Genomic DNA, 26,788 nt, shown 5'->3' with positions numbered 1-26,788 from the left:
GTCATTCATGCCGCTTCTGGACTTCAGACGTCACTTCCCGCTCGTCTCGGCCCGCCCCCAGCCTGCGTCACGTGAGCGGGGTGTGCGCCCTGGCGGGGTCACGTGCCGGGGGAGAAGATGGCGGACACGGAGATGTGTGTCAGGTAGTTGAAAGAAAAACAAAAGTGCTCTAATAATGTGTAGTGTTGACGAAAGTGTGATTTGCCTGAATGGAAAGTGTCCATGGGGAGAGGAGAGTCAATTGAAACCATACTTAGTGTAACACAACGCATTAAAGATGAGCGTTTATGAAGGGGGCTCCGTATGTGGAGGGAACGAGTTCGGTGGATGCCGCATGTTAGCATTCAGTTCGTATGTAACTCATTGTTTTTATTTAATTCAACAAAATAAAATACATAACATTATCTTTTTTTAAATGAAAGTAAGCGGTGATGAAAATGTAAAACATTGAACTATGATGTCGTGTCCACTGATGACTTGTTGTACCTTGTGTGTTAGTGTGTAGTGAAGTGTAACCGGGTTGTAGCGCCTTCTGTTTGTCATTATCACAACTTTACTTTCAGTTTTTTTTTTATCTCCTACAATGATTTATAATACTACTCTGTACATCCTATCAATGCTCATAAAATGCGGTGAAAAACGGATGTAGTGTGAAGAAAGCCAAGCTTGTCATTCATTGCCACGGTAGTGCTGATTTGACTTTATATTCAAACAGTTCGTCCCATTCAAGTACTATTGACAGAAGAGTCACTGAATAGTGTTTCTGTATCCGTAATCTTAATTCGCCCTGGGGTTTTAATCATCTTTCCATGTTTACCAAGATCTGTGGTTCCCAGTCCTGATCCAGGGAATCCAATAATTGGTTCTGATTAGCCTGATCAGAGTTTATTCATAATTTGTAAACCCTTGGAGACCCCAGGTTAAATATAAAAGTATATATATTCTCCCACTTTTTGTAATTTAAAACCTTTTAAAAATCAACTAAAGCAAATTATTAGTTCAATTTAGGTTTCTGTTCGTTCATTCATTCAGAGTTTATAAATCTGCAGGACATTGGGACCCCCCAGGCTCGGGGAAACTGCCTTTGATTAATAGAAAAATGTTTATTATGGCCTCCATTGCTGTCACTAATGGATACTCGTGGTTTTATTACTTTTTAGGAGCAGTAGAGAGCTATGGACCATCTTGTTGGGAAGATCTGCACTGAGGGAACCAGTGAGTCACTTTGTCCTTCTATCCCCCTTTTTTTTCTATACTTCTCTTTGCATGAAGATGTACAGTAAATCATTTTAAATGGCTGTTCCCAACATTCATTTTTAGTGAGTGGTGATAAATCTTTATCAAAATATTGTTTTTAATGTGGTTACCTATTTCCATTATCCAGAAATATAGTTTTGTAATTCTTGGTTTACAGATATTGATTATATTAGTGTGCTTATGGTAATATCTACATTTGTTTTTCCTTTCCACTCTTAATAGGCCCAGGTTGAGGCAGAGCTGGACAGAAACTGGGAGAGACTGCTTTCAGGCTTATGTTACTACAAGCCACCTAGGTATGATACTAGTCAACCTTTTCTTATTTGGAAACCATAACATGTTAAATTACATATCATGGTGTAACAAAGTTTTGCAAAAGCGTTCTTGTGTTGTTTGAAGCAATGTAATAAAGATACATTATCTTATGCATTTGTTTGTTTTTTGTGTTTGGCAGTTCATCTTCTGCAGAGAAACTAAAGTCAGAAAAAGATGTTGCCCAGTCAATGAAAGACTTTGGTCTCAGGATCAGTAAAGTATTAGTAAGTAAATCTGAGATCCTTTATAAGTGTGGATTTCAGGTAATGTGCAAGTTATTAAGTGTAGTTAATAATAATTATTCCATTAACTGACATCATGTATTTGAATCTTTCTGTACCAACCTTCACATAAGCACGTGCTTTTATTGGCTATTGGATATTTTTACCTCCCCTTTGATTGACATTTTCCATATATCTCAATGTAAATGTATTTACACAGTATAAGACGAGGACCTGCTAATCAGAAATAGATTTTCTGTTTTGGTGAACGTATGTGCTTAAACTGAGGGGATGTGCAATCTTTAGCAATTCTAAAATATTTCCATTAGATCTTAATTATTCACATGTCTACCTCTGACATATCTGGATCTGTATTGCTGATCTTTCTTTATCCTCAGTGGTGTATTTATTGTTGTTCCAGGGTCTTGATGAACAGCAAAGTGTCCAGATATTGCAGTGTTACCTGCAAGAAGACTACAGAGGGACCAGGGATGCCTTGAAGGTAGGGAAATATATTGCATGACAACCCTTCCATCAGAAGGCTGAATCACACACTGTCTTCCTTCCTTCCCACTTTTTACATTTGGTTTTGTCTCCTCAGTCTGTGTTGCAAGATGAAAGACAGAGCCAAGCCCTGCTGATAAAGGTCAGTTTGAATTCCACATGATTTTGTTACAAATGTTACTTTCAGAGCAGTCCGTTTGTCTCGCCACTTCTCCAGGGAACAATCTCCGTGTCTTGATTTATATATAGAAAGTGTAAATGGATGTGTCATATTCTTTAGATTGCAGACTATTACTATGAGGAGAGGATCTGCTTGCTGCGCTGTGTGCTTTTGCTCCTGACGTACTTCCAGGATGAAAGACATCCGTACAGGGTAAGCATGTTTTTTGAGGAAGGAAGTGTATTTTTTTATTATATTTTTTGTTAATAAAGTGATATTTATTTTTTAATTATGTGTGTGTGTTACTGCTACAAACTAATTTATTTGCTAGGAAAACATTAAAATGTTCAGTCTCTGAGAAAGGAAAGTAAGTTTTGAATGAAAAGTCTCTTCTGGATTCTCTTAACTGTTTCCCAGAAAACACCTTAAAATATGTCTAATAAATTGCCCTTTTTGATTTCTCTTTTTTTCTTTTCCTCACCATGTAGGCCGAATATTCTAACTGTGTGAATAAACTGGAGAAAGACCTGGTTTCAAAATACAGAGCGCAGTTTGAAGACCTGTTCAGAGCTGAGGCACCAACATGGGAAACTCATGGAAACCTCATGGTGGGTTTCAGCAGCCATGTAGTAAATGAACAATGTGCTATGTGTCCGTGTTTTAGTTTAAAAACATGCTTTTCAGTTAGTTCACTAATATCAGTTTTGGTTCTTTTAAAACATGACTTTTCGATGTTGTGTTGTGTTGGAAACTTACTCTGTATGTGTGTGTGTCGTTTCCTGGCAGACGGAGAGGCAGGTGTCCCGCTGGTTCCTGCAGTGTCTTCGGGAGCAGGCCCTGCTGCTGGAGATCATATTTTTGTACTATGCATACTTTGAAATGGCACCCAATGACCTCGTGGCTTTCACCAAGATATTCAAAGAGCAAGGGTTTGGACACAGACAGACCAACAGGCATCTGGTGGACAAGAGTATGGACGCACTCGTTGATCGAATTGGGTAAGGAGCACTGCTTGTTTTTCCAGATATATTTTATTTGGTACGAGTATCACTATTTGAATAGTTAAAAATAGTGTCCGTGTGTTGAATGTCATACAGTTTTACGATTTGCTTTCTCAGTCCCTGAACATTCTTCCATTTATGGTTCGATTTCCTATAACAAGCAGAGAATCTGTTCTAACCTAACCGTAACTAAAATAAAACCTTTCCTGGCTGCAGGTACTTCAGTTCTCTTATCCTGGTGGAAGGAATGGACATTGATTTCCTACACAAGTGTGCCATTGAGGATAGGACTGAACAGCATCAGTTTTCAAACACTCCTGAACTCTGCAAGGTAAGCTATTATTTAACAAACCAACAAGTTTAAAACATCACTGGGATGTTTTTTTTTTAATTATAAACATAATCCATAATGCATTTTCTTTGTCTTCCTAGGAAATGGACCAGATGTTGCTCAACTTTGGAGACATTCCCCATCATGCACCTGTGCTGTTGGCGTGGGTGCTGCTGCGCCACACTCTCAGCCCGGACGAGTCCAGCCCAGTGATCAGAAGGATAGGAAACACGTCGCTGCAGCTGGGAGTTTTCCAGTACCTGACCCGCATGCTCCGAGCCCTGGGCAGCAGTGGCAACAATGTGAGCCTGCCTAACAAAACTTCCCTATCAGAGACTAATATGATGCTAGGAATATCACCACCACAGAGGTCCCTGGCACACCGTCCTTTTGCTGATCTTAAATTCAATGCAGTTCAACTCATACTCATTGATTGCTGTGTTAGTTTTTCCTACTCTGTCACCAGTTGGAATAATAATCACGTCTTTTTTATTTATGTGCCTCAGCCAAGTCCTTATTTTTGAGCAAAAACCTGCTTAGTAATTAATGGCACAGTGTAGGATATCCTAGTTTTGTAATTGTCATCAGTTTTACACTTGGATGATGCATCTGTTCTAAAATAGCATTTTATATGTCAGTGTTAAATATATATACATTATTATTGTTGTCTGCCCATTTGCACACTTTTTACCATTCTTATTGTATGGTTTTGCAGTGCACAGCCAGTACAGCGCGGATGTGTATCTATGGGCTTATCTCCTTTGTCATCACGTCATTTGAGGAAGAAACGTTAGGAAGCCAACAGGTAGGAAGGCAATCACTCATTGCAACATTTACATGCATTCTCCGTGTAGAATCAGACCCAACATGGCTAACGCCGATTCTTCTTTTATTTTCCCCTTTAGCATTTGATAGACGTTGCTTGTGAAGTCCTTACTGCACCAAGCCTTGCTGAACTTTTCTGGGAAACTGTAAGTTGACTGGAACCAAAACCTGGTAGTCTAAGGAGAGAGGCATGAGCACAATAGAATACATTTAACTGTTTATCTTTGTTTTTTCTTTTTTCTTGTTCATGAACTTCATAACTTTTTTTTTCCTTGCTTTTCAGAAACCAAACGTCGGCCTTGGAATGATTTTGGACAGTGCAGTGGGGATGTTTCCTCAGAAAATTGGTCCTCTTCTTCAGCTTCTTACTGCCTTGTTGTCGGACAAATCCACCGCTAAAAAGGTATGGAGCTCTTCAAGAGCAGTTACAGAGCATTATACTGGAAGAGAGAAATAATATACAAATAAACTGGTCTTCCAAGGTTACAGGACTGAAGTACTTTTAATCTATGCAACTTTTATTGTGCTAATATCTCGGTGTCACTGGTTCTGTGCACATTATCATAGTAATAAGTGTTGCATGTTTGTTACAAGCCTGATGTTTTCAACACCGTGTGAAGTGCAAGTACAGTAACACATTATTTTCCACTCTTGTTCAGGTCTACAGCTTTCTGGATAAGATGTCATTTTACACCGAGCTGTACAAACACAAGCCCAATGACATCCTCTCGCGTGAAGATGAGACGCTGTGGAGGAGACAGGCTCCCAAACTGCTTTATCCACTCGGTAAGACATAGCGAGATTAGGGGAGGGGTTTATATTTTGACTTTATATATATTTTTGTGGGTGTTCTTTTGTTATTTGTTATACAGGAATAGTGACAGTTTCTTCTTAACGCAGTTCGAATGGTGGTCTGTAAGTGTCTATCTGCTGGTTTGCAGGACTAGGCCAGACGAATCTGCGCATGCCCCTGGGCACGCTGGGTCAGGTGATACCAGGTGAGCAGGGCTACATGGTGCGCTGGGACTACTCCTACAGCTCCTGGACTCTCTTCACCTGTGAGATCGAGATGCTGCTGCACGTTGTCTCCACCGCGGGTGAGTGACGGCCTTGTGTCCTTGTTGATGGCGCCCGTGCGTGTTGTATAGGCCATGCCCCCTCCTGTGCATTTATCATGTTATGTCAATACTGTTTGCGTTATCCAGTGTTTACTGTCTAACTGTTTAACATTCTTTCTTTAAAGTTGATTTGATACTCTCTGACCTAAAATACTCTTGAGGAAAACTCGAAGAGGACCGTAGACTGTGTTAATTTGTCAATTTTTGAGAAACATCATTTTGGAAAGAATTTCTTGGTATAGGAGTTTGTCAATCAGCTTTATTTTCGAATGAATTCACACAGCATCTGGACCTTAGGGCCTGTTGATTTTCTGATTACAAGCAGTTACCTCTATTACCCACCAGATAGGCACTCTACAATGGAGTAGGCAGTGATACAGAGGGAAAACAGCCAATAATAAAAGTATATAGTTTGCATAATAGTGGGACGGTCTGGGACAATTACACAACATGGAATCTAGTTTCTTAAACTAGAAACTTGGCAGTAACAAATGTTCACAAGACAAAAGGCAGTGTTTTCCTTGCACGTAAATAGAATTAATCTATTATAAATAGATTATACATATATAGAGAAGCATTGATCATTCATATTAACCCTTCACATGACCTTCCTTTTTCTTGCCCCTAGATGTCATCCAGCACTGCCAAATAGTCAAACCCATCCTGGACCTGGTCCACAAAGTCATCAGCACAGACTGGTCCATTTCGGACTGCCTGCTCCCGATCACATCCCGTATTTACATGCTTCTTCAGCGGTACGTATGTGAGCCTCGTAAACCCGGGATCTGAAAACGGGAATATTTCTGAGTATTTCCTTCAAAATTATTATAATTTTTTTCAGACTGACATCAGTTATAAACCCCCCAGTCGATGTGATCGCTTCCTGTGTGAATTGCCTCACGGTGTTGGCTGCACGATTGCCTGCGAAGGTAAGTGGTTTGTTCAGTGTTTATGAAGGCTGTCTGACCTGACACCGAAAAATTGATTTTACATTTAGTGATGCATTGTTGATGCCTACAGTTGTGAAACATGAAATGGAAAAAGCGACCTAGATTTTGCCTCTTCTATGCGTTTTATGGGATTTATAATGTATTAATTATTTTAGATTGTGGCATCTAGTTAATTTAGGGTTCAACATCCATGTAAAGAGATCGTCAGAAGCTGATGAAATTATCACTTATAAAATAACTTGATTACTGCTTTTAATTGGTCTTTTCCATTAGGTTTGGGCAGCCTTACTTCACACAGGCTTTCTGCCCTTTGCCTCAACCCCTCTGACCAACATGGCCCAGTCCATCAGGTAACGCTTCATAAGTACATCTCTGATGACAGAAATGCAAACTGGACTGTTTCCGATGGTTGCAATTGATTAATTTTGTGTGTGTGTTTCTGTGGACGCCAGTGCGGAAGGCATGAAGGCGGGGAACTATGGCAACCTCCTCATCCTGATCGAGCAGCCCCAGGGGGAGTATGCCGTGACCATTGCCTTCCTCCGCCTGGTCACCACGCTGGTCAAGGTAAACCTGTCTGTCCACTCTCCCTCTCTTCTCTCTCAGTGAAGTATAACTAATCAATAATTCAATTATAAAGTTAATATTCTAAATGAAGACTTTATGGTATGTTTATTTGAGTTTTATTCTTTTCACCCAGTTCACATTTTTGGTAATATATATGTGGCAGGCCTAAATGAAAGCCAATCTTGGTAAAATGTGCCACAAAAGGCAAGATTTAAACTTTATTTTCTCTCAGGGGCAGTTGGGCAGCACTCAAAACAAAGGCCTTATTCCCTGTGTCCTGTTAGTTCTGAAAGAGATGTTACCCACTTATCACAAGTGGCGCTACAACACGTATGGTGTGCGAGAGAGGATCGGTGAGTGTTTATATCGAGCCCAATTTTCAACTCTGATGTAATACATTGTAGGCAGTTTGGTAAATGTCTACCCTAGAGTTTAGGACCTACTCGGTGCTGAAGTGATGTACGTGTAAGAGCAATATATTATCTTCTTTGCAGGCTGCCTGATTCTAGAGCTGATTCACGCCATTTTAAATCTGAGTCCGGAAGGGGAATCCCAAGGAAGGTATTAAACAAGTTTGTGTTCAAATATCAATGCTTGTACCTTGTACTGTGTTGTAAGGGGGTGCTTTACTTTGAGTAAAAAGAACCATTGTATGTATAAGGTGAAGAGCAACATATCTCTGATAGTTATTTTTTGTAGGATGAACATGAAGATTGATCTAATGTAAACTGTTTTAATCTTTTTTTTTTTAAAGTGCACCAAGTTTGCAGTCCCTCTGTATATACAGCCTGGCTAATACAGAAGCAGGGCAAGCTGTGGTCAATATCATGGGCATTGGAGTGGATACCATTGATGTTGTTATGGCAGCCCAGCCCAGCAGGTTAGTTCTGACATATGTGTATTTATATTTGAAAAAGCCTTCTGAAGCTCAATAGTCGATGTTAATGTCCTGAAGTGGCTAACATCAGTCTTGCCTATTTCTCATGTATATATTCGCTACGGTGCTGATTTAGAAGATGTTGACACACGTGGATATAGATTGAATCCTTCAGCTGATTTGTGTAACAGTGTTGATGTTGGTGCTGTAGTCGAGTGCTTGACAGTGTTGGTGCTCTTCTCTGTCGCAGCGGGGGGTCGGAGGGTCCGGGGCAGATGCTCATTCAGACTGTGAAGCTGGCCTTTTCAGTCACTAACAATGTCATCCGGCTTAAGCCTCCATCCGATGTCGTCTCTCCCTTGGAGCAGGCCTTGACGCAGCACGGTAAGATCTTCTCAAAGTTTACGGATTATTAAACACCAGGGATAGATATTATGCTCTAATGCACGCTTGGTTAAAGGCTGATTTTGAGTGAAGTCTTCATATTTATAATAGTTATTTATATATGAAGGAAATACTCATTTATTTTATCTATATATTTAGGTGGCCATGGGAATAACCTGATTATCGTCCTGGCAAAGTACATCTACCACAAACACGACCCAGCATTGCCACGTCTGGCTATCCAGCTGCTGAAAAGATTGGCAACGGTAAAGAACGGTCGTCTCTACTGCCTGGCATCTGATTGAGCCATAGAGGATTGCAGTCGGGCTGTGGCTGGGTTGTGACCGCTGTGCCTGCCTTTCAGGTGGCGCCCATGTCGGTGTACGCCTGTCTGGGCAGCGATGCGGCTGCGATACGTGATGCCTTCCTGACGCGCCTGCAGAGCAAGACCGAGGACATGAGGATCAAAGTCATGATTCTGGAATTCCTGACTGTTGCTGTTGAAACCCAGCCGGGTCTCATAGAGCTCTTTCTCAACCTGGAAGTGAAGAACGGCGCAGAAGGGTCAAAGGTCATTCTTGCATGCTCTCAACACACTTTATGAATATCCTTAAAATTAATGACTTTGAAGGTGGCATATTGTTTAATTCTTATTATTTTAAACATATGCTTGCTGCCTGGTGTTCATCCGTCCTTTAACTTGCTTAATACACCCATTTTGCCTCGGTGTGCGTTTGAAGCACCTTCAGCTCCTGCTAACGTGTAGTTCTCTCTGTGTAGGAGTTTCTGCTGGGGGAGTGGAGCTGCCTGCAGGTGGTGCTGGATCTCATTGACTCCCGGCAGCAGGGAAAGTACTGGTGCCCACCCCTGCTCCACCGTTCCGCCCTGGCCTTCCTCCACGCCCTCTGGCAGGACCGCCGAGACAGCGCCATCTCCGTGCTGCGCACCAAGTGGGTCACTGCTCTGCCTCTCCCATTACCAAGACACAGCTGATACACTTTCACGCAGTCTTTTCTCCTGACGCTTCAGAACAGCGATCTATTTAACTGGCCATTATTTGTCTTTGCCATTCTATTTACATTCTGGTTACTTTTTTGTTTATTTTTATTAACGCAGGGAAAATTTTTGGGAGAATTTGACAACACCTCTTTTTGGTACACTCCCCTCTTCAGAGACAACTGAGGTAAGAGAATATATTATCTCTCAGTTTTAGGTCTTAAGACAGTTAAAATGTTCTATACAATGCCCACTTTTTAGATGTTATGATGACAGGTTCCCTGAATTAAGTTTTTATGTTTTTGTTAACTTTCTGCCATGTTCATTTGTGAAAATAAGAATTTGAATGCAATATGTTGACTACCTATACTTTATTGATAGTGTTACCTTGTTTAGTTTAACTCCTCTGTTATGTTTTTATATATACAGGATTAATTTTTTATTCATTTATACAAAACATTTTGATAATTTTGTGCTTTCTACATATATATTTTTTTTGTTTTTTTTCCAGCCTTGTGTCCTTGAAACATGTGCCTTGGTCATGAAAATAATTTGTCTAGAAATCTACTATGTAGTCAGGTAACTTAATTTTATTTTGTGTTTCAAAATAATCCTGTCCTGCCACAATTCTGTACTTTCGTCCCTTTATCTAGTATCTTAAACTTTAATGCATTTTGTTTTTGAATGCTCCATGTTTTGTCTTATGAAGTTAACCATGCATGACATGGCTTCTATACATTTGTATTGCATGTTTTCTGTGTCATTTTGACCCAAAATCTGGTTGATATATTTTGTCTGTGGTGGCTTTATGGTAATTACAGCTGTATCTTTATCTGGCCATGAACACTCCTACAATAATAATATAGCACTGCTCATTAATGCTTATGTGCATACTTAATTATCACAAAAAGTTCAGTTAAAGACACCAATGTCCAATATTTTGAGATTGTAATGTCATCTGTATTAAATGTATATTCCTTCTTTCATTCAAGAGCTGATAATTGTTCTTATTGGCCTACCAATAAACTAGTCACTGAACTGTCCTTCTGTAAATGGTGCTCTTAACTAGTGCTCTAGCTTTTACTTGACTTGGCTGAACTCTTATTCCAGTAATGTAGAACACAACACACACACACAACACAGCTATAACCATGTCTTCTCTCCCATCAGGGGTTCTCTGGAGCAGTCACTGAAAGACACCCTGAAGAAGTTTGCCAGTAGCAAGCGCTATGAGTACTGGTCAGGCTATGTGAAGTCCCTGGTTTGCCACATGGCTGAAACAGAGGAGGACGGGAGTCGCACATTCACCGAGTGCCAAATGTTAGTGTCTGCCTGGAGGATGCTACTCATCATCTCCACCAGTCATGTAAGAGCCTTTCTTTACATACATTCACTATAATGTTCCAGATTCACTTTTTAAAATGGTAACAAGCTTTTGAAATTACTCCTGTAAGATCTTTAACTATAATTTTGTTCTTGGTTCCTGCAGTCTGATGTAATGCATTTGACAGAGGATAATACCAGACTGCAGCTGTTCATGGATGTCTTAGAGGGGACCAAAGCTGCCGTAAGTCATGCTCTATTTATTTAAATGTGTGTGCTCTGAATGGTCTGCTTTTAAATATCTGTGCTTTATCAACCCCTCACTCCTTTTTTTTATTCTCATGATAAAACCCGTGATGTTCTTGTTTTCTCCTCTGCCTGCTGCAGTTGTTGGTTCCCATGTCTGTGCCCTGCCTGCGTCTGGGATCGATGCTGGCCACGCTGCTTCTCATCCTGCTCAAACAGTGGAAGAGGTGGGTGGGGTCTTCCTCAAATAAAGCTTAATTACGCTTTACTCCCATTAACTTAGAGGAGTGTTTTGGATATTGTGCACTGAGGCCTGAATGAAAACTAATTTGTGTCTGCAGAAGTTCAGGTCTGTGTCCTTAAAAACACTTCACATCTGATTTTTTTCTTCGTAGTGTTATTGGATTGGCTCCCGAAATCCTCCAGCCTCTGGCCTTGATATTGGAAAGCATCTTGCAAGCGGACCAGCAACTTATGGACAGAGCCAAGGCCAAAGTGTTTTCTGCCCTTATTTCTGTACTTCAGATCCAGGGGCTTAATGGTAAGGCTTTTCTGTGGGCAGTTGACTCCTGAAAAAATCCCATGTCTTTGTCTGGCTGAAAGCTAATCAGATGAGCTCTGGGTTTCCACAGAGAAGGTACTTATAATCTTAGTAGTCTGCCGAGTCCTTACCTGACTTTGTTGTGTGTGATATACAGGCAGTCAGCTGCCCCAGCTCCCACAGCTCCTGCTGTGCATTTGTGAGACCATCCAGGAGGAGGCGCTGGCCCTGATGGACAGCACGCGCCACACCGCCCTGACCGGGGACAGCACGCCCGAGGACAAAGACAGCATGGAGACAGACGCGGCTCCCAAGGCCCTGCACAAGGACCAGAGGGATGGGGTGAGTGGGGTTCTGCGAGGTTCTGCAAGGTCCTTCTTCTGTCCTGGTGATTCTGAACCGGCCCGAATGATGTTCTTACGATTTACCTTCTCTGCCGTCTCCTCCCAGGTGTGCGTCCTGGCTCTACACCTGGCCAAGGAGCTGTGTAAACTGGATGCGGACGGAGATCACTGGCTGCAGGTGATGCGCAAGATCCCTGTGCTACCCTCCATACTGAGCGCCCTGGAGCTGAGCCTGCGGGTCAAACGGAACCTGTATTTCAGCGAGGCCGCCCTGCACCTGCTGCTCATACTGGCCCAGACGCCGCAGGTAACCGCCCGGCCGCTGGGGTTCGACCTCAGTCAGCTTCAGGTCTATTATTATTATTATTTATTTATTGGCAGACACCTTTATCCAGGGTGACTTACAAACCATAAGCCTAAGAGAGGCTCCGGGAACTGGGAATGATCGGTCGCACGCTCAGCCGTTATGGCACGGTGAAGAGAAACGTTAGGAAGATAGATTAATAATGATTAACTTGTTTACTGCATTGTTAGAAGTTATTTGGGGATTTTTTCCCCCATGATACTCTTATTCAAAAGCAAGTTCAAGGGAAATCTGTTTAGATTTGACTCCAAATAAACTTCGTGATACAGGTTTAAAGAGCTGCTTTTCATTTGGGGGAAGATGGGGGTGTAGGAATTTTCCTAAGGAGTTTCTTCCCTCCCAGGGTGCCGAAGCGGTGGCGGGGGCTGGAGTCATTCAGAGTACCTGCCTGCCTCTGCTCAGCGTCTATGAAATCTCCAGCAATGGAGCCACACAGGTGAGTCGCTGGGCTGCAGGGTGTTTTTATTGCGGCACTGAAACCTCCTTTATTCATGAGCAGTCGCACATCTAGGTTCTTTTAATGCTGCTTATTTCAATAATAAAAAAATGTTAGTCATTTAGTGACATTCTGCTCTAGTTAATATGAGTAGGTGATGCCATGAGCTCTGATGTAGCGGGCATACTTCCTGGCCGCTCCATTTCCTGTACGGTGACTGCGTCTCTCAACTCCGCAGGGCTCTGGTTTCTCCCGGAAGTCGCAGGACGCCCCCTCCTGGCCGGGGGTGTATCGCCTTTCCATGTCCCTGATGGAGAGCCTGCTCAAGACCCTGCGCTACAACTTCCTTAACGACGCGCTGGATTTCGTAGGTGTCCATCAAGAGCGGATACTGCAGGTAAATGGGCCTCTTCTCATTTCCCTGTGGTAGAAGAATAAAAATTAAGGGATAAATATCGAAGTATCAATTCCAGATCAGCTTTGTTGTGTTTCAGTTGTGTTCGGTTCACTTACAAGTAATTCCTCTCAGCTGTGATCGATTGTAGCTGTGGTCCTGTAGTGACTGTGTGTGTGTACTGTGTTCACAGTGCTTGAACGCCGTGCGGACAGTGCAAAGTTTGGCGTGCCTCGACGAAGCCGATCACACAGTGGGCTTTCTGCTGCAGCTCTCGAATTTCTGCAAAGAGTGGCAGTTCCACCTGCCCCAGCTGCTGCGGGACGTCCAGGTAGGGCTCTGACTACACGATGCAGCTGCTCCCATCTCTTAGTGCCACCAGCTGCAGCCCACATCCCCCTATAGAGAGAGTTCGTCTGTAAAATAACTGAATGGTGCCACAGTCTTAAACCATTACAAAACAAACATCAGGAAAATAATGTCACCTTCTTTACTTTAATGTAGACTTGTAATAATACAAATTATTTAACTTTGAGAGCCAGAACCTTTACTACAAACCCAATTTTTATAAAACACATTCAGAAAATGTGATTCAATGTTTCCATATTTATTTATGTATTTATTAATTTATTTTCTTTTTCGTACAGGTCAATTTATGTTACCTTTGCCAAACATGTACTTACCTTCTGCACAGCAAGAAAATGCTCCATCACTACCTCCAGGTATTTCCCGGAAGCCTTTGTTTCCCTGTTTCCAAAGTTAGACACATTTTCGAAGTTTGTATAGTATGTTAGAGACGGTGTGTTTCTGTGCTGAAACGTGCAGTGGCTGATCTTGGGTTGTGTGTGGCTGCTCTGCAGGCCAAGAATGGAGATGCGGTTCCCCCGGGCCCCCGGCCTCAGCGTGCCCCACAGACCCCCTCCAAGCAGCCAAGCTCGGAGCGAGAGGAAGCCGAGCAGAGGGCTCTCCTGGCCGTGCAGTGCAGCCTCCTCAAGATCCTCAGCAAGACGCTGGCGGCTCTGCGCCACTTCACTCCGGACTTCTGCCAGATCCTCCTCGACCAGGTGACCACCCGGCACGCCCCCACCGCCAAGAAACAATACGCTGATTTGTGTGAGGGCCTTGTTAGAGGTTTATTTTAGCGCTGTAATGAAAAGATAATTACAGGAGTCTCTTTCCAATGAAGGATTGTTTTAATAAGGAGTCGTTTTACTGCGTAGTGTAGTACAATAGGTCCCAGGTGCATATTTTAATTTTCAAAATCTGTTGCTACACTTTAAATCTTCCTATTCCTTCATAATGAAAATTAAATCAATGTAGTCTGCTGTTAAGTTTTTGTTTAGAAATGTATTTAATACTTGCTCCTTGGGATGTAACTAGCTTTACCAGCAAGGTTAATAATCAATACAGATCAAGCTATGAGTACAATGAAGTTGAATTTCATTATCTTTTTCATATGATTTGATAAAAAATAAAAAATAAACTTTTAGTCCAGGCAAGTTATGTTGTGATTTTTTTTTTATTTTTTTTATTAAAGCTAATGGGATATTTTCTCACGCATATGCTGGTCTTTTTTCTGCAGTCTCTGGACCTGGCTGAATACAATATTCTATTTGTCCTGAGCTTCAACACACCTGCGTTTGACTCGGACGTGGCACCCTCGTTTGGAACCCTGCTGGCCACCATTAATGTGGCGCTGAGCATGCTGGGAGAGGTGAGGGCAGGGTGTTCACAGAGTTCGATTTACACCAATGATTCACTGTCCATCTTCCAGGTTGAAGATGTTTATACAATAAACCTAATCTGCGTTTTCTCGCAGGTTGAGAAGAAGAAAGAACCCGCGTCCCTGAGTGTGGCGTCCTTCGCGTCCTCCGAGGAAACGCAAGCTCTCAAGTAAGCTGTTGAAGGATAATCCATGTGAAACCTCGTAGTTCGCCACTGTTTTACAACAAAGATCATGCTTTTTTCTCTCTCTCCCTTCAGATCACTCCTGATGTTTAGCATGGAGAACTGTTTTTACGTGTTGATCTCTCAAGCGGTGCGGTACCTGAAGGATCCCACAGTCCATAATCGAGACAAGCAGAGGATGAAGCAAGAACTCAGCTCAGAACTGGTATAACTTAAAATATCCATGAACATTCACAGATAAAATCCCTTTTGTATATATAGATATGTTTTCTCATTTACCTTAGAGGCTGCTGTTGAAAAATATTTAAAAAAACATTTATTCAGAGACATAATCACATTGTCAGACAGTGAGAGCCCCGTTGTGACGTGCTGTTCCCCTGTGTCTGCCCTCCACAGAGCACCCTGCTGTCCACTCTGTCCCGTTACTTCAGGCGCGGCTCCCCCTCCTCACCAGCGGCAGGCCTGCACCCCTCCCCCCAAACCAAGCCCCCCACTCCGGGGACCAAGCTGGGCCTGGAAGGGCAGGAGCCAATCGTCCAGCTGGTCCAGGCCTTCGTCAGGCACGTCCAGAGATAGACTCCGCCTCCCGACCCGTGGTGGCTGCTTCGATGTGTAATTCTTTCCTCTACCTTTTCTCAGGAAATGAGATACGACATCTATATCCATCATCACACAATCTGTACGGTACTACAGGAAGTGCAAGACTGGTAGTAAACATGTTGACATTTAACACAACAAATGCATTATTATTTTTATAAGTATAAAACTGAACCGAAAACCTAAATCACATTTTGGACCTGCAAACAAGAACTTTTTATAAATGATAATTTTGCTTAACTTGGTAAACAAAGGAGAGGAAAGCAGTTGGACAGTTACCTTATTTATTAACAAATTCTTACCTGGATATTAGCTGTCTGCCTTCTGCTGCCTCTGCTTGAGGAGGAAGATTCAAAATAAGCAAAATCAGTTTATTCTTTGTATACCAAGTTCTTCTAAATAGTCAGATATACTAAATGTGTTCTCAACTAAGTGCTGAGTTGTTTACAGATACAAAATAAGATGCATTCAGTCCATCTTTTTTTTTTTTTTTCTTTCCCAGAGAGATTTTTATTTGTTCCATCACTTGAAGTAACAGTAAAACTAAAATTACATGTCGAGCATATCAGTGAATGCACCCTCCTGCAACAAGATCCCTTTTTAAATCATGGCATTTTCTAGGCAAAGATATCAAAATAAATTGGTAATGACACCCAACAAAAACGAACCAAATGTATTTGTGAAAATGTGCAGCTGTGCTGTCATGTCAACAGTATTTTTATAAAAAGATGTATTTCTACTCTGGATAACTGTTGGGAAGCATGCAAGGGAGAATGACAGTAGACTTTGTATGTACAAACTAAACAATTTGGTAGACTTGTGTAAGCCAGTGATACTGTTCCATACTCAGGGCTTGTGAAACAGTTTGTTGTATGTGGTGTTTGTGACATCTTGAAGAATCCTCATGAAAATGACAAGCAGTCTTTTTGGTTCAAAACTGTTTATCTGGAAGTCTTGGATCGTCCTGCAGTGCTGCTCACACTTATTTATATGAACTCCTTTGTTTTTTGTGGTACTTTTGCCAAAACCTAACCCTCTAACATTGTGGACAAATGCATTTAAATTATACCAAAAAGTATGTGAATCTTTCACTTTCTCCTAAAACGATTTGTATCTTCCTCATTTTTGTTTTAATAGAAAGCCTTCCTCTGTTTAAATCCAGTACATATAAATAGTGCCCTTAATACCGTAAAGATGTGTAGAATAATCCTTATGAGATGGTTCCAAAAGTAACGTATGTCAAGATGTGCCACAGTGGCAATGAAACCAGATTGCTGTAGTGCATTGCAGTGAATGTGTTGTCATATTGTGAATTGACACAGTTTGGGAAATATTTTAAAAGTTAAAATCTACACTCAAGTCGGTTGCATTTAAATATCTTCTCCTTAAAGGAGCAGGTGAAAATATTTTGATATAGCTAATCAAATCGGAGACGTCGGGGAGATGTCAGTGGTTTGGAAGTTCTACCCCGACTGTACAACATACTGTCAAGACAAGTCTGTCTGAATGGGCTTTCAGACACAACTGACACGATAAAATGGTGCCCAAGTGGAGCGGAGGTTTTATCGGTGCTTGCATTTATAGTAGCTTATTGAATTCTAGCTTTATGCTGGCATTGCTGCCTCTTCAATGTGTGATATGGACCATCATATCTGCGGATGCTCTCGGTTAAAAACCCAAGCCATACTTGACATCTCGGTGCCAATATCAGCCCTTGCATATCTCTTGTATATTCACACTTGTGGCTGGTTTTAATGCCTATCGACCACCTAGTGTTTTAGGTAACATTTTAGTTGAGGTGGTTTCAGAGTATGTATTTAAATGGTTAATAACATGACATTTAGCAGTAGAGTACTGTGTTAATAAGTGGTTTATAGTCATGCTTGAATGCATGTTATTAACCATATGTATGTCATCCGCATATAAATGTGCTGTTAGATGTAACCAAGAGATATAAGCATGTTCATGAAACATTATTAATTGTAAAATGGCAACCCCTTTAACTGAAGCTTGTTTTATAAATGTATTTTTTTGTACCATCATCATTTCTGTACACCAAGATGATGTCATTTTTGCTTATTGTATGTTTTACGCACCATTGGAGCTCTTAATGTTTTGGGAGAATGCCGTTGTTTGCTTCTGAATGACAAGTACAGTGTGCTCAATGTCAGATGTATGTATTTGTGTGGGAGTGCGTTTTATATGGGTATGCAATTGAAAAGAAAAAAAGTACTGTATACATTGGATGACAAAGAAACTGCCGACATTTGTACCTGAAAATTCAACTTTTTGTCTTCTTATAATTTCTATTTATACAACTATTAAAAACTTTTGTAGAACATGTGCTGGTTGTGAGTGTAGTTTTGTAATTACTCTTCTCCAAATGTTATATACAGTAAGTATCTTTCCACATTGTCATTGTAGATATACCAGCAAGACATGGCACAGTGTTTCTCTATTTTCATAATCCATTCATTCATGTTTATATTTTTATTTCAGAATTTAAGAACTGATTTTAATTCATATACCGTATTCATACACTAGTCATTTATATATTCATTTTTACATTTCTTCATTGATGCATCCGTTTGTCCACTAATTTATGTATTATTTCAGAACTTCGAATACCTTAAGTCCAGTGTGTATTACACACAACATCAATGGAAAACCCATTATTTAGTTAGACTTATTCATTTAGTTCTGTATTTGTCTCTTCCTTAATCCGGCCCCTTCTTGTTGGAGCTCCGTTTGGATGGTGGCGACAGAGGAGGCGATCAGTGCAGCCCAGATGTTCTTGACTCCTTCATCACTGACCCCTGAGAAACTGGAAACCAAAGTGAAATCCATCGCCACCAGACAGAAACCCAAATGTGTCTGGTTCTGCAAGACCAGTGGAATTGGCAGCGGCTGATGGAAAGACTGGAGTTTGGCGAGGTATGGACTTCACTCTTAGCAGTTTGTGTTTGGTAAAGCAGATCTTCAAGGCAAAATACATTTCTAAAAAAAAAAAAAAAGACCCCACTGAATGAGTTTTAAAGTATAGCTCATCTTTTCATCATAATTTGAAAAAAATCCACCTCATTGAAGAGAGGCATGGCAGGACTCCACCCCACACAGCAAAGTGAAGAAAATGTTTGCATTTCTTATTCACATTTATAATGGTTGCAAAATTTAACAGTTTTAATAAAAAATTGAGCTTACTTATACTTTAATATCACATGTTTAAATGCAAGTTTTTATACAGGATTGTTTCAAAGATTGTTCGGAAACCTTGTTATTGCACTCAGTCCTCCAGTATTGTTGAATTACCATACTACTATAAAAACACTACATCAAGAAAAGAAAATGAGTTGATGACTATAAAATAAAATTAATAAAATAATCTAACTCTGCCCAGTAACTATAGTGCAGTCAAATGACCTCACACTGTACTGTAACTATAGTGTAGTCTAATAACTTCACACTGTACAGTAACTATACCAGCCCACATGGCAAAATAGAGAAAATATTTGCATTTTGTATTCACATTCATAGATATGAGTTGCAAAATGTAATAGTTTTAATAAAAGATGGAACTTATTAATTAAACTTTAATATTAGATTTTTGATTTCAAGTTTTATACAGGAGTTTTTCAAAGATTGGTGGAAACCTTGTTATTGCACTCACTTCTCCAATACTGATTAATTACCTTACTACTACCAGTACATCAGAACAAGAACATGAGTTGATAATAATTATAAAAGAAAACCATAAATACACATAATAAAACAATAAAATATGTAATAAAATAATCTCACACTGTACAGTAACTATAGTGCAGTCTGATGACCTCACACTGTACTGTAACTATAGTGCAGTCTGATGATCTCACACTGTACAGTAACTATAGTGCAGTCTGATGATCTCACACTGTACAGTAACTATAGTGCAGTCTGATGATCTCACACTGTACAGTAACTATAGTGCAGTCTATTGACCTCACACTATACAGTAACTATAGTGCAGTCCGATGACCTCACACTGTACTGTAACTATAGTGCAGTCTGATGACCTCACACTGTACAGTAACTATAGTGCAGTCTGATGATCTCACACTGTACAGTAACTATAGTGCAGTCTGATGATCTCACACTGTACAGTAACTATAGTGCAGTCTATTGACCTCACACTATACAGTAACTATAGTGCAGTCCGATGATCTCACACTGTACTGTAACTATAGTGCAGTATGATGACCTCACACTGTTCAGTAACTATAGTGCAGTCCGATGACCTCACACTGTTCAGTAACTATAGTGCAGTCCGATGACCTCACACTGTACAGTAACTATAGTGCAGTCCGATGACCTCACACTGTACAGTAACTATAGTGCAGTCCGATGACCTCACACTGTACAGTAACTATAGTGCAGTCCGATGACCTCACACTGTACAGTAACTATAGTGCAGTCCGATGATCTCACACTGTACAGTAACTATAGTGCAGTCTGATGACCTCACACTGTACAGTAACTATAGTGCAGTCTGATGACCTCACACTGTACTGTAACTATAGTGCAGTCTATTGTCCTCACACTGTACAGTAACTATAGTGCAGTCTGATGACCTCACACTGTACAGTAACTATAGTGCAGTCCGATGATCTCACACTGTACAGTAACTATAGTGCAGTCTATTGTCCTCACACTGTACAGTAACTATAGTGCAGTCCGATGACCTCACACTGTACAGTAACTATAGTGCAGTCTATTGTCCTCACACTGTACAGTAACTATAGTGCAGTCCGATGACCTCACACTGTACTGTAACTATAGTGCAGTCTATTGTCCTCACACTGTACAGTAACTATAGTGCAGTCCGATGACCTCACACTGTACTGTAACTATAGTGCAGTCTGATGACCTCACACTGTACTGTAACTATAGTGCAGTCTATTGTCCTCACACTGTACAGTAACTATAGTGCAGTCTGATGACCTCACACTGTACAGTAACTATAGTGCAGTCCGATGACCTCACACTGTACAGTAACTATAGTGCAGTCTGATGACCTCACACTGTACAGTACATGCTTATATTGGTGCTCTAACTTAAATAGAAGTGCTTATAATAAGGATGTTATTTTTATAGTTATTGTTGTTATATAGGATGACAATTAACGGCTCTTTGTAACATATTTCCGTGCTTAACGAGACTATTTCAGTTGTGAGATACTGTCAACAAAAATTGACAGTATTCTTCCCAAATAAACAGTTAAATGATGGAAACCTATGGCAAGAAGACAAAACAACACTAAATATAATTTATTTTGAGTACAGAAAAAATATATATTTTTTCCAGTTATAGCATAGATGTTTGTCCCTCCTTGATAAAATACACACAGACGTGTATATATAAAGCATATATATATACAGTGGCTCTCAAAAGTATTCACCCCACTTGGACTTTTCCACATATCATTGTATTACACAATGAAATGAGAATGGATTTAATCAGGAGTTTTGGACACTGATCAACACAGAAAATGACCATAATGTCAAAGTGAACAATATAATGTGCAAATTATTCTAAATTTAAAAAAATGATCACAACATGTAACACTTTCAAAGATCTTACTGAGTTACAGTTCATATAAATACATCAGTCAATTGAAATAAATTCATGAGTCCCTACTCTATAGATTTCACATGACTGGGAATACAGATGTGCATCTGTTGTCACAGACACCTTAAAAAAGTGTGGATCAGAAAACCCGTCAGTATGGTGTGATCATTTGCCTCATGCAGTGTGACACATCTTCCTAGAGTTGATCAGGATGCTGACTGTGGCTGTGGAATATTGTCCCACTCTTCTTCAATGCCTGTGTGAATTTGCTGGATTTTAGCAGGAACTGGAACATGTGTCGCTGGTATGGTTACATATGATCTGTTGTACTGCCAAGGTCTCTATATTGATGTTGGAGGCGGCTTATGGTAGAGAAACTAACATTCAATTATCTGGCAGCAGCAGCTCTGGTGCACATTCCTGCAGTCAGAACACCAATCACACACTCCCTCTAAACCTGAGACATCTGTGGCATTGTGTTGTGACAAAACTGCACATATTAAGAGTGGCCTTTTGTTGTCCCCAGCACAAGGTGCACCTGTGCAATGATCATGCTCTTGATCAGCTTCGTGATGTCACACCTGTCAGGTGGATGGATGATCTTGGCAATGGAGACATTTATCCCATGTCTTTAGTACTCTATAGGGACATTGGGAGGCTTGTTTACTCAGATCCTGCAAGGGGAAGATATTGTCCAGGAACAGGCTATCAAGTTCCTCTCCACCGAGCTGAAGACCATGCCTGAAGAGCTGATGACATTGTCACCGAGTCCAAGAGGGCCAGGGCTGCATATTTGAGGAGTTGAGCTAGAGGCGTCGGAAGCTTGACATTTCAGCGCCACCTCTTGCGATCGAGGTCTTTGTCTAAATCCTGTATTACTGCACACAATGCACAATTTTAAACCCAAAATACATTTACCATAGAGGTTCCCCGTGGTCTTCGAATGTATATTATGATCTGCCCTTGTTTGATGGATGAGTCAGATGATGCAATTGCATGGTTTTCAAATATTGTGACTTTGACACAGAACTACCCTGTAAGGCTAAATTGTTTTAATGAATTCTGTGTTATAAATGTGATTGAATGTAAGTACTTGCATCATATATTGCAGTTTGTTTTCTAACTGACTTAACTCATATAAAGTCCATCACACTCTGGCCAATCGTCAAGTAGGGATTTCTTAGTTTTATTACATTCATCTTTTCAGAGTAAGAGTGGCTTAACTGTAACTGAATCAAAATAAGAATATTACACCAAATATTTCAATTTTCTATTTTGCATTTTTTGGGGGAAATATTTGTTGGGTTAAATCAGTTTTGTATGGTTTATTTTATGGTAATTCCAATTTAATTGGCTTAATTAAAAACTGTCAGTTTTAATATATATATATATGAATATTTATATGTAGAATAGATTGTAGATTTACATATTTTAATGTTTATATCTATCAGTGTCATTTGTGTACATGTTAAATTATTGATCTATACATACATTCAGAATTGCAGTGTATTTGTATATAAATGTATATGTACATTATACTATTCATTTATTAAAATAAATGTATACATGTTTATAGTGTATATATAAGGGATATGTATATAAATGTGTATATCTGTCAATGTATATTTTACATATTACATGTTTAGATACATTTGCATCTTACTTTATGTGCATATACTTACATGTGCTTAAATACAGTATGATACATGTTGGCTTTGTTGGCAGTGCATTGATAAAGGCTGATGTGGACAACGCATACACCCACCTGAGTTTGTGTTTGTTTCGCTCTGCTGTAGACATGAAGTTGAAAACCCAAACCATCCAAAGTTATGTTAGAGAAATACCTAAGCATGTGTATTGCAATGTATTTAATAAAACGAAGTTCAGATCTGAGAGCTCTTGAAACGGATGTGAAGCTGCAATTTTGAGGAATGAAAATAAAACCAGTGTCGTCGTCTTGGTTTCGATTGTCATTTTTAATTTGCAGTCAGCTGCATGCACTGTAAACATGATACTGTAGTTCATTTTCATTTTTTCTTTTAATACAAAAGTTACGTTTTACATGTTTCCAGGGAGGTGACGATTTGTTTTTGTTATTCTATAATACAATGTAACAGTGGGGCAGCCAAGGAGGGAGGGAGGGATGAGGAGAGCTTTCACACACACACACACACCAAACATTGGAACATGTACGGAAGCAACTGGGCGCTAATACAATGACTGTGCAATTCTGAGCTTGGGTTTACCTTTATCACTTTTCAGCTCACCATAAATAAAAGGGAAATTAGTTCACAGTGGCAACAATCAGAGTACTACAAAAAATACAATATGCACATCAATGTAAAAGTTTTTGTTGTTTTTTTTTTTACATAAAAAAAAGGTATATGTTAATTGGAATGAAAAGCGGAGAGGAACTATGTAGCATGCAGAAATCATAAAAAGACTTAGCAAAGAAGTGTTCAGTTCAGATGTCATCTGCCATTTGACAATTGCCGATGCAACAGGAGGTCACTGAAGGAGTCCGAAGACTTTGAAAACATCCCGTTCAGGAAGGCGGCTACAGAAGCCTTTGTAGGAGACGACACATGGTAGCTACATCAGTTATAAGGTCATGTAATCAACAGGTTCTCCGTTTGGCACAGAGAGGAAAGGGTGTGCGTCTCAGTTCAGCACAGCCCCTCCCCCGTTCACCACAGTGTAATCGTTTTGGGATTCAATCTTGTATTCTTACAAATAATAGAATACTTTATTTTCATTTGATTCACCAAAAGAACAAAGTTAGTGTGAAGTATCTGAGATTTAAAACTCGTTTCACCTTTGGTCTGGAATGGCACCGTATGCTTTTCCCAACTGGATCCCTAAAGACACTGCACAATTTGAAACGGATGCCCTGGTCAAGTACCCCTAAAATTAAAACCGTACAGAACATGGGAAATATCTCTTAACACTGTTCTGCATTTGAAATTGTAAACGCTCGTCTGACAAACTTGCTTCAGACGGTCTCCCTGCTGTGATTCTGTTTGGCACCAAAGCAGAGACCCAGCATCAACTTTCCAGACAGGTCTTAATGACACAACAGACCTCCTGGGTAATGTGGACTTTAAAGACCAATTATATACACCTGTCTGTAGGCATGTACGATCATCTCCCATTTAATTCCAGTTAACCAAGGCTGGACAGACCATCATTAATTCACACCTTTTTGTAATAATAATAATAATAATAATAATAATAATAAACCTTTTATGGCAAGTCCAAAAAAGCATAGTCTTCACCTAGAATCTCTGCACCACACTTTTTTTAAAGAAGGCCCTTTTATACCATCCCCTCTCCCTCCAAGCCAGGGCAGTATATTTGTCTTTGAAAAACAACAGAATGATTATATACATTTTTTCTTGTCATGCACATGGTACTAAAATAATAATAATACAAAAAAAAAAATATATATATATATATATGTAATAATAAACCAAAAACAAACTGAATTAACTAAATTTCTAGTATTTACAAACTGCCACTCTCCTATACTACAGTACAGGGTAATAGATTGACGCATCAGTCGTACCTGTGTCACTGTGACTACTGAAAACCCACTGCCCATGTGTGAACTTTTAAACCAAGCGTTTTGCGGCGTATGGAAGCGATCTCACAATGCTCAGTGGACAGCTGGACACACACACACACACACACACACACACGAGAGAGAAATGTACAATATTTACAATTTACAATCTCGTACACACCTTCCTCAAGGCTGAGAGGTAACAAACAAATACACACTGTACAATTTACAAAGCAATGCTGAACTCGGGTGGGTGGGGTGGGGGGGTAACGTAGGCCTCTCGCGCCTCATGTCTCAGGCCTTCTACTGTTCCAACGAATTGAGTAGCTATGATTGCTTTCTGAAGGTGAAACGCACAGTACTGGCTCAAAGACATTCTGCATGCTCAGTAAAGAGTAAGAGTTGTAGAAGAGTGAAAGGAACTTAGTGTACCGAAAATTTTTCCTCTCTGCATCACCTTGAAGACGACCTGAGAGTCTCATGTTCTTATCCGTATGAAATAGATGTTTCCCATCATGCAAAGGAAATGCATAGAAAATGTCCACAGTGCTGGACTCTTCTCAGAGCAAATAGCTTTGAACACCAAATGCTGAACCTGCTCCATGAAGCACCGTCAGACAGATACTGGAGCTGATGGTGATGGAGAATTCTCTCTGCAAATACATATTAGCACAACATAGACATATCCTGAACATACGATTTTATCCACAGTGCACAACGGTAGAATTTCAATTAAATCATTTGGAAGTAAACTCCTCCACGGCGTCAGTCTTTCTTTGGACCTGTCCCGCAGCCTGAGCCTTGCTTCTGTTTAGTGTAACTCTGTCTAGAAGAAAATCAACACTAGTATCCTTGGTTTCTCCCCTAGTGACATCAGAGAAACAAAAGACAGGTCCCCCAGGTGCATGCTGGGTAAGAACAGGGTTCCAGTTCTCCCACTCCCCACCCCAGGAAGCACAACTGTCACGGATGGCCATATTTGAAGCAACAAAACCAAGCCAAACATTATGGACCAGACATGAACTAGTGAAACAAAAACCTTACAAAGCTCACAACTTCCAGGTGGAACACCAAGTCATTTTTTGACACTTTATTCTAGGATGCCATAAAACACCACCCCCCGACTCCCCAATAAACTCCTTCTACTCAAGTCCCCGCTTCAAGGTAGCTGAGCAACTTCAGCCATCTCAGAAGGTCCTTCAGTCTGCTGTGACAGGAGGGTCCCTTAGGAGACACTGGTCTATTCTGGAAGAAGGAATTCCTCACCCTGGGCACCGAGGGTGACACTGCAGGAGACCAGCCAAGGAAATATTGACTGGGGCAGGTGTGGGAAAAGATCCCCGCGTGCTTTTCCTGAAATGTATGGACCAAGCAAGCGATGAAATGGAAAGGACAGGTGGAGACACAAACTGGGGGGGAACAGCCGGTCTATTTGAACCCTCTTGCTGGTTGTGCTGTCCTGCTCTTCCTCCCCACCCCACTGTCTAGGCCTCGGTTATGAGCACGTCCAGATGGGGAAAAAACAAAATAAAAGCCCAGTAAACTGTAACAGAAAACAGAGTTTCCAGTCCTTTAGCTGCCGTCACAGTTTAAGATTACATAGTTTTTTCTGTATAGTTCATTGATTTGATTGTTTTTGTTTGGTGGTATTTATAGATAATTCAGCTCCCCGCTAGCAGATCCTAAGTCTTCTCTTCGCGGTCGGTCTTGCGCCGCGTGATGTTGCGGGGCTTGATTTTCAAAGAGAGTTCCCACAAGGCCTCCTCCGCCAAGTGGTCACTAAAGTCATTGAAGAAGGACACAATATCGTCGTTGCGTTTCAGATCATAATGCCTGGAATAAAAAAGAAAATATGTATTTACACACATGCCCACACACAAAATAAGTACAATCTGGAGTAGGTCAGCAACAGAATAGGACAGACATCAAAAGTACTTTAATTGCATTCATAAACTCCTGCAAA

General features: G+C 40.5%; 2 protein-coding genes across 5 annotated transcripts in view; one reads left to right on the top strand and one right to left on the bottom strand.

Moving 5' to 3' along the window:
• The first annotated feature begins 76 nt into the window (after window positions 1-76).
• On the top strand, window positions 77-18,000 carry nup188 (nucleoporin 188). 2 transcript variants are annotated; one of them, XM_066712951.1, is made up of 44 exons: window positions 77-143; window positions 1,161-1,215; window positions 1,480-1,553; window positions 1,712-1,796; window positions 2,215-2,295; window positions 2,395-2,439; window positions 2,578-2,670; window positions 2,946-3,065; window positions 3,244-3,455; window positions 3,675-3,789; window positions 3,891-4,091; window positions 4,505-4,594; window positions 4,695-4,760; window positions 4,898-5,017; window positions 5,274-5,400; window positions 5,556-5,711; window positions 6,361-6,487; window positions 6,574-6,661; window positions 6,956-7,032; window positions 7,135-7,249; window positions 7,482-7,602; window positions 7,744-7,810; window positions 8,004-8,129; window positions 8,377-8,510; window positions 8,670-8,776; window positions 8,875-9,081; window positions 9,291-9,460; window positions 9,627-9,693; window positions 10,018-10,085; window positions 10,677-10,872; window positions 10,996-11,073; window positions 11,217-11,302; window positions 11,471-11,616; window positions 11,774-11,958; window positions 12,067-12,267; window positions 12,668-12,760; window positions 12,999-13,157; window positions 13,348-13,485; window positions 13,802-13,876; window positions 14,015-14,218; window positions 14,737-14,868; window positions 14,974-15,047; window positions 15,138-15,267; window positions 15,459-18,000. In XM_066712951.1, the coding sequence occupies exons 1-44, from the start codon at window positions 118-120 to the stop codon at window positions 15,636-15,638; spliced, it is 5,217 nt and encodes a 1,738-aa protein (XP_066569048.1). In that variant the 5' UTR covers window positions 77-117; the 3' UTR covers window positions 15,639-18,000. The 2 variants fall into 2 exon arrangements, with proteins under 2 accessions (XP_066569048.1, XP_066569047.1); XM_066712950.1 differs by lacking the exon at window positions 77-143 and adding an exon at window positions 188-351.
• A 5,220-nt stretch (window positions 18,001-23,220) lies between these two features.
• The window catches only part of LOC136758511 (rap guanine nucleotide exchange factor 1), a 76,157-nt gene continuing 72,589 nt past the window's right edge, over window positions 23,221-26,788 (bottom strand). For all 3 annotated transcript variants that reach the window (XM_066712946.1, XM_066712947.1, XM_066712949.1), the window contains one exon: window positions 23,221-26,658. In XM_066712946.1, coding sequence (XP_066569043.1) covers window positions 26,508-26,658 — 151 coding nt within the window. In that variant the 3' untranslated portion in view covers window positions 23,221-26,507. The remainder of the gene's footprint in view (window positions 26,659-26,788) is intronic.

This window comes from Amia ocellicauda, chromosome 9, assembly GCF_036373705.1.
Source record: "Amia ocellicauda isolate fAmiCal2 chromosome 9, fAmiCal2.hap1, whole genome shotgun sequence".
Classification (NCBI taxonomy): Eukaryota; Metazoa; Chordata; class Actinopteri; order Amiiformes; family Amiidae; genus Amia; species Amia ocellicauda.
This window is presented reverse-complemented; position numbering and strand designations above follow the sequence as displayed.

Coding starts and splice junctions, on each gene's coding strand:
- nup188 (XM_066712950.1), top strand. CDS start 278: ATGAGCGTTTATGAAGGGGGCTCCGTATGTGGAGGGAACGAGTTCGGT. Junction 10,873..10,995: donor TCATCATCTCCACCAGTCAT/GTAAGAGCCTTT, acceptor TGGTTCCTGCAG/TCTGATGTAATGCATTTGAC. Junction 14,219..14,736: donor GCCAGATCCTCCTCGACCAG/GTGACCACCCGG, acceptor TTTTTTCTGCAG/TCTCTGGACCTGGCTGAATA.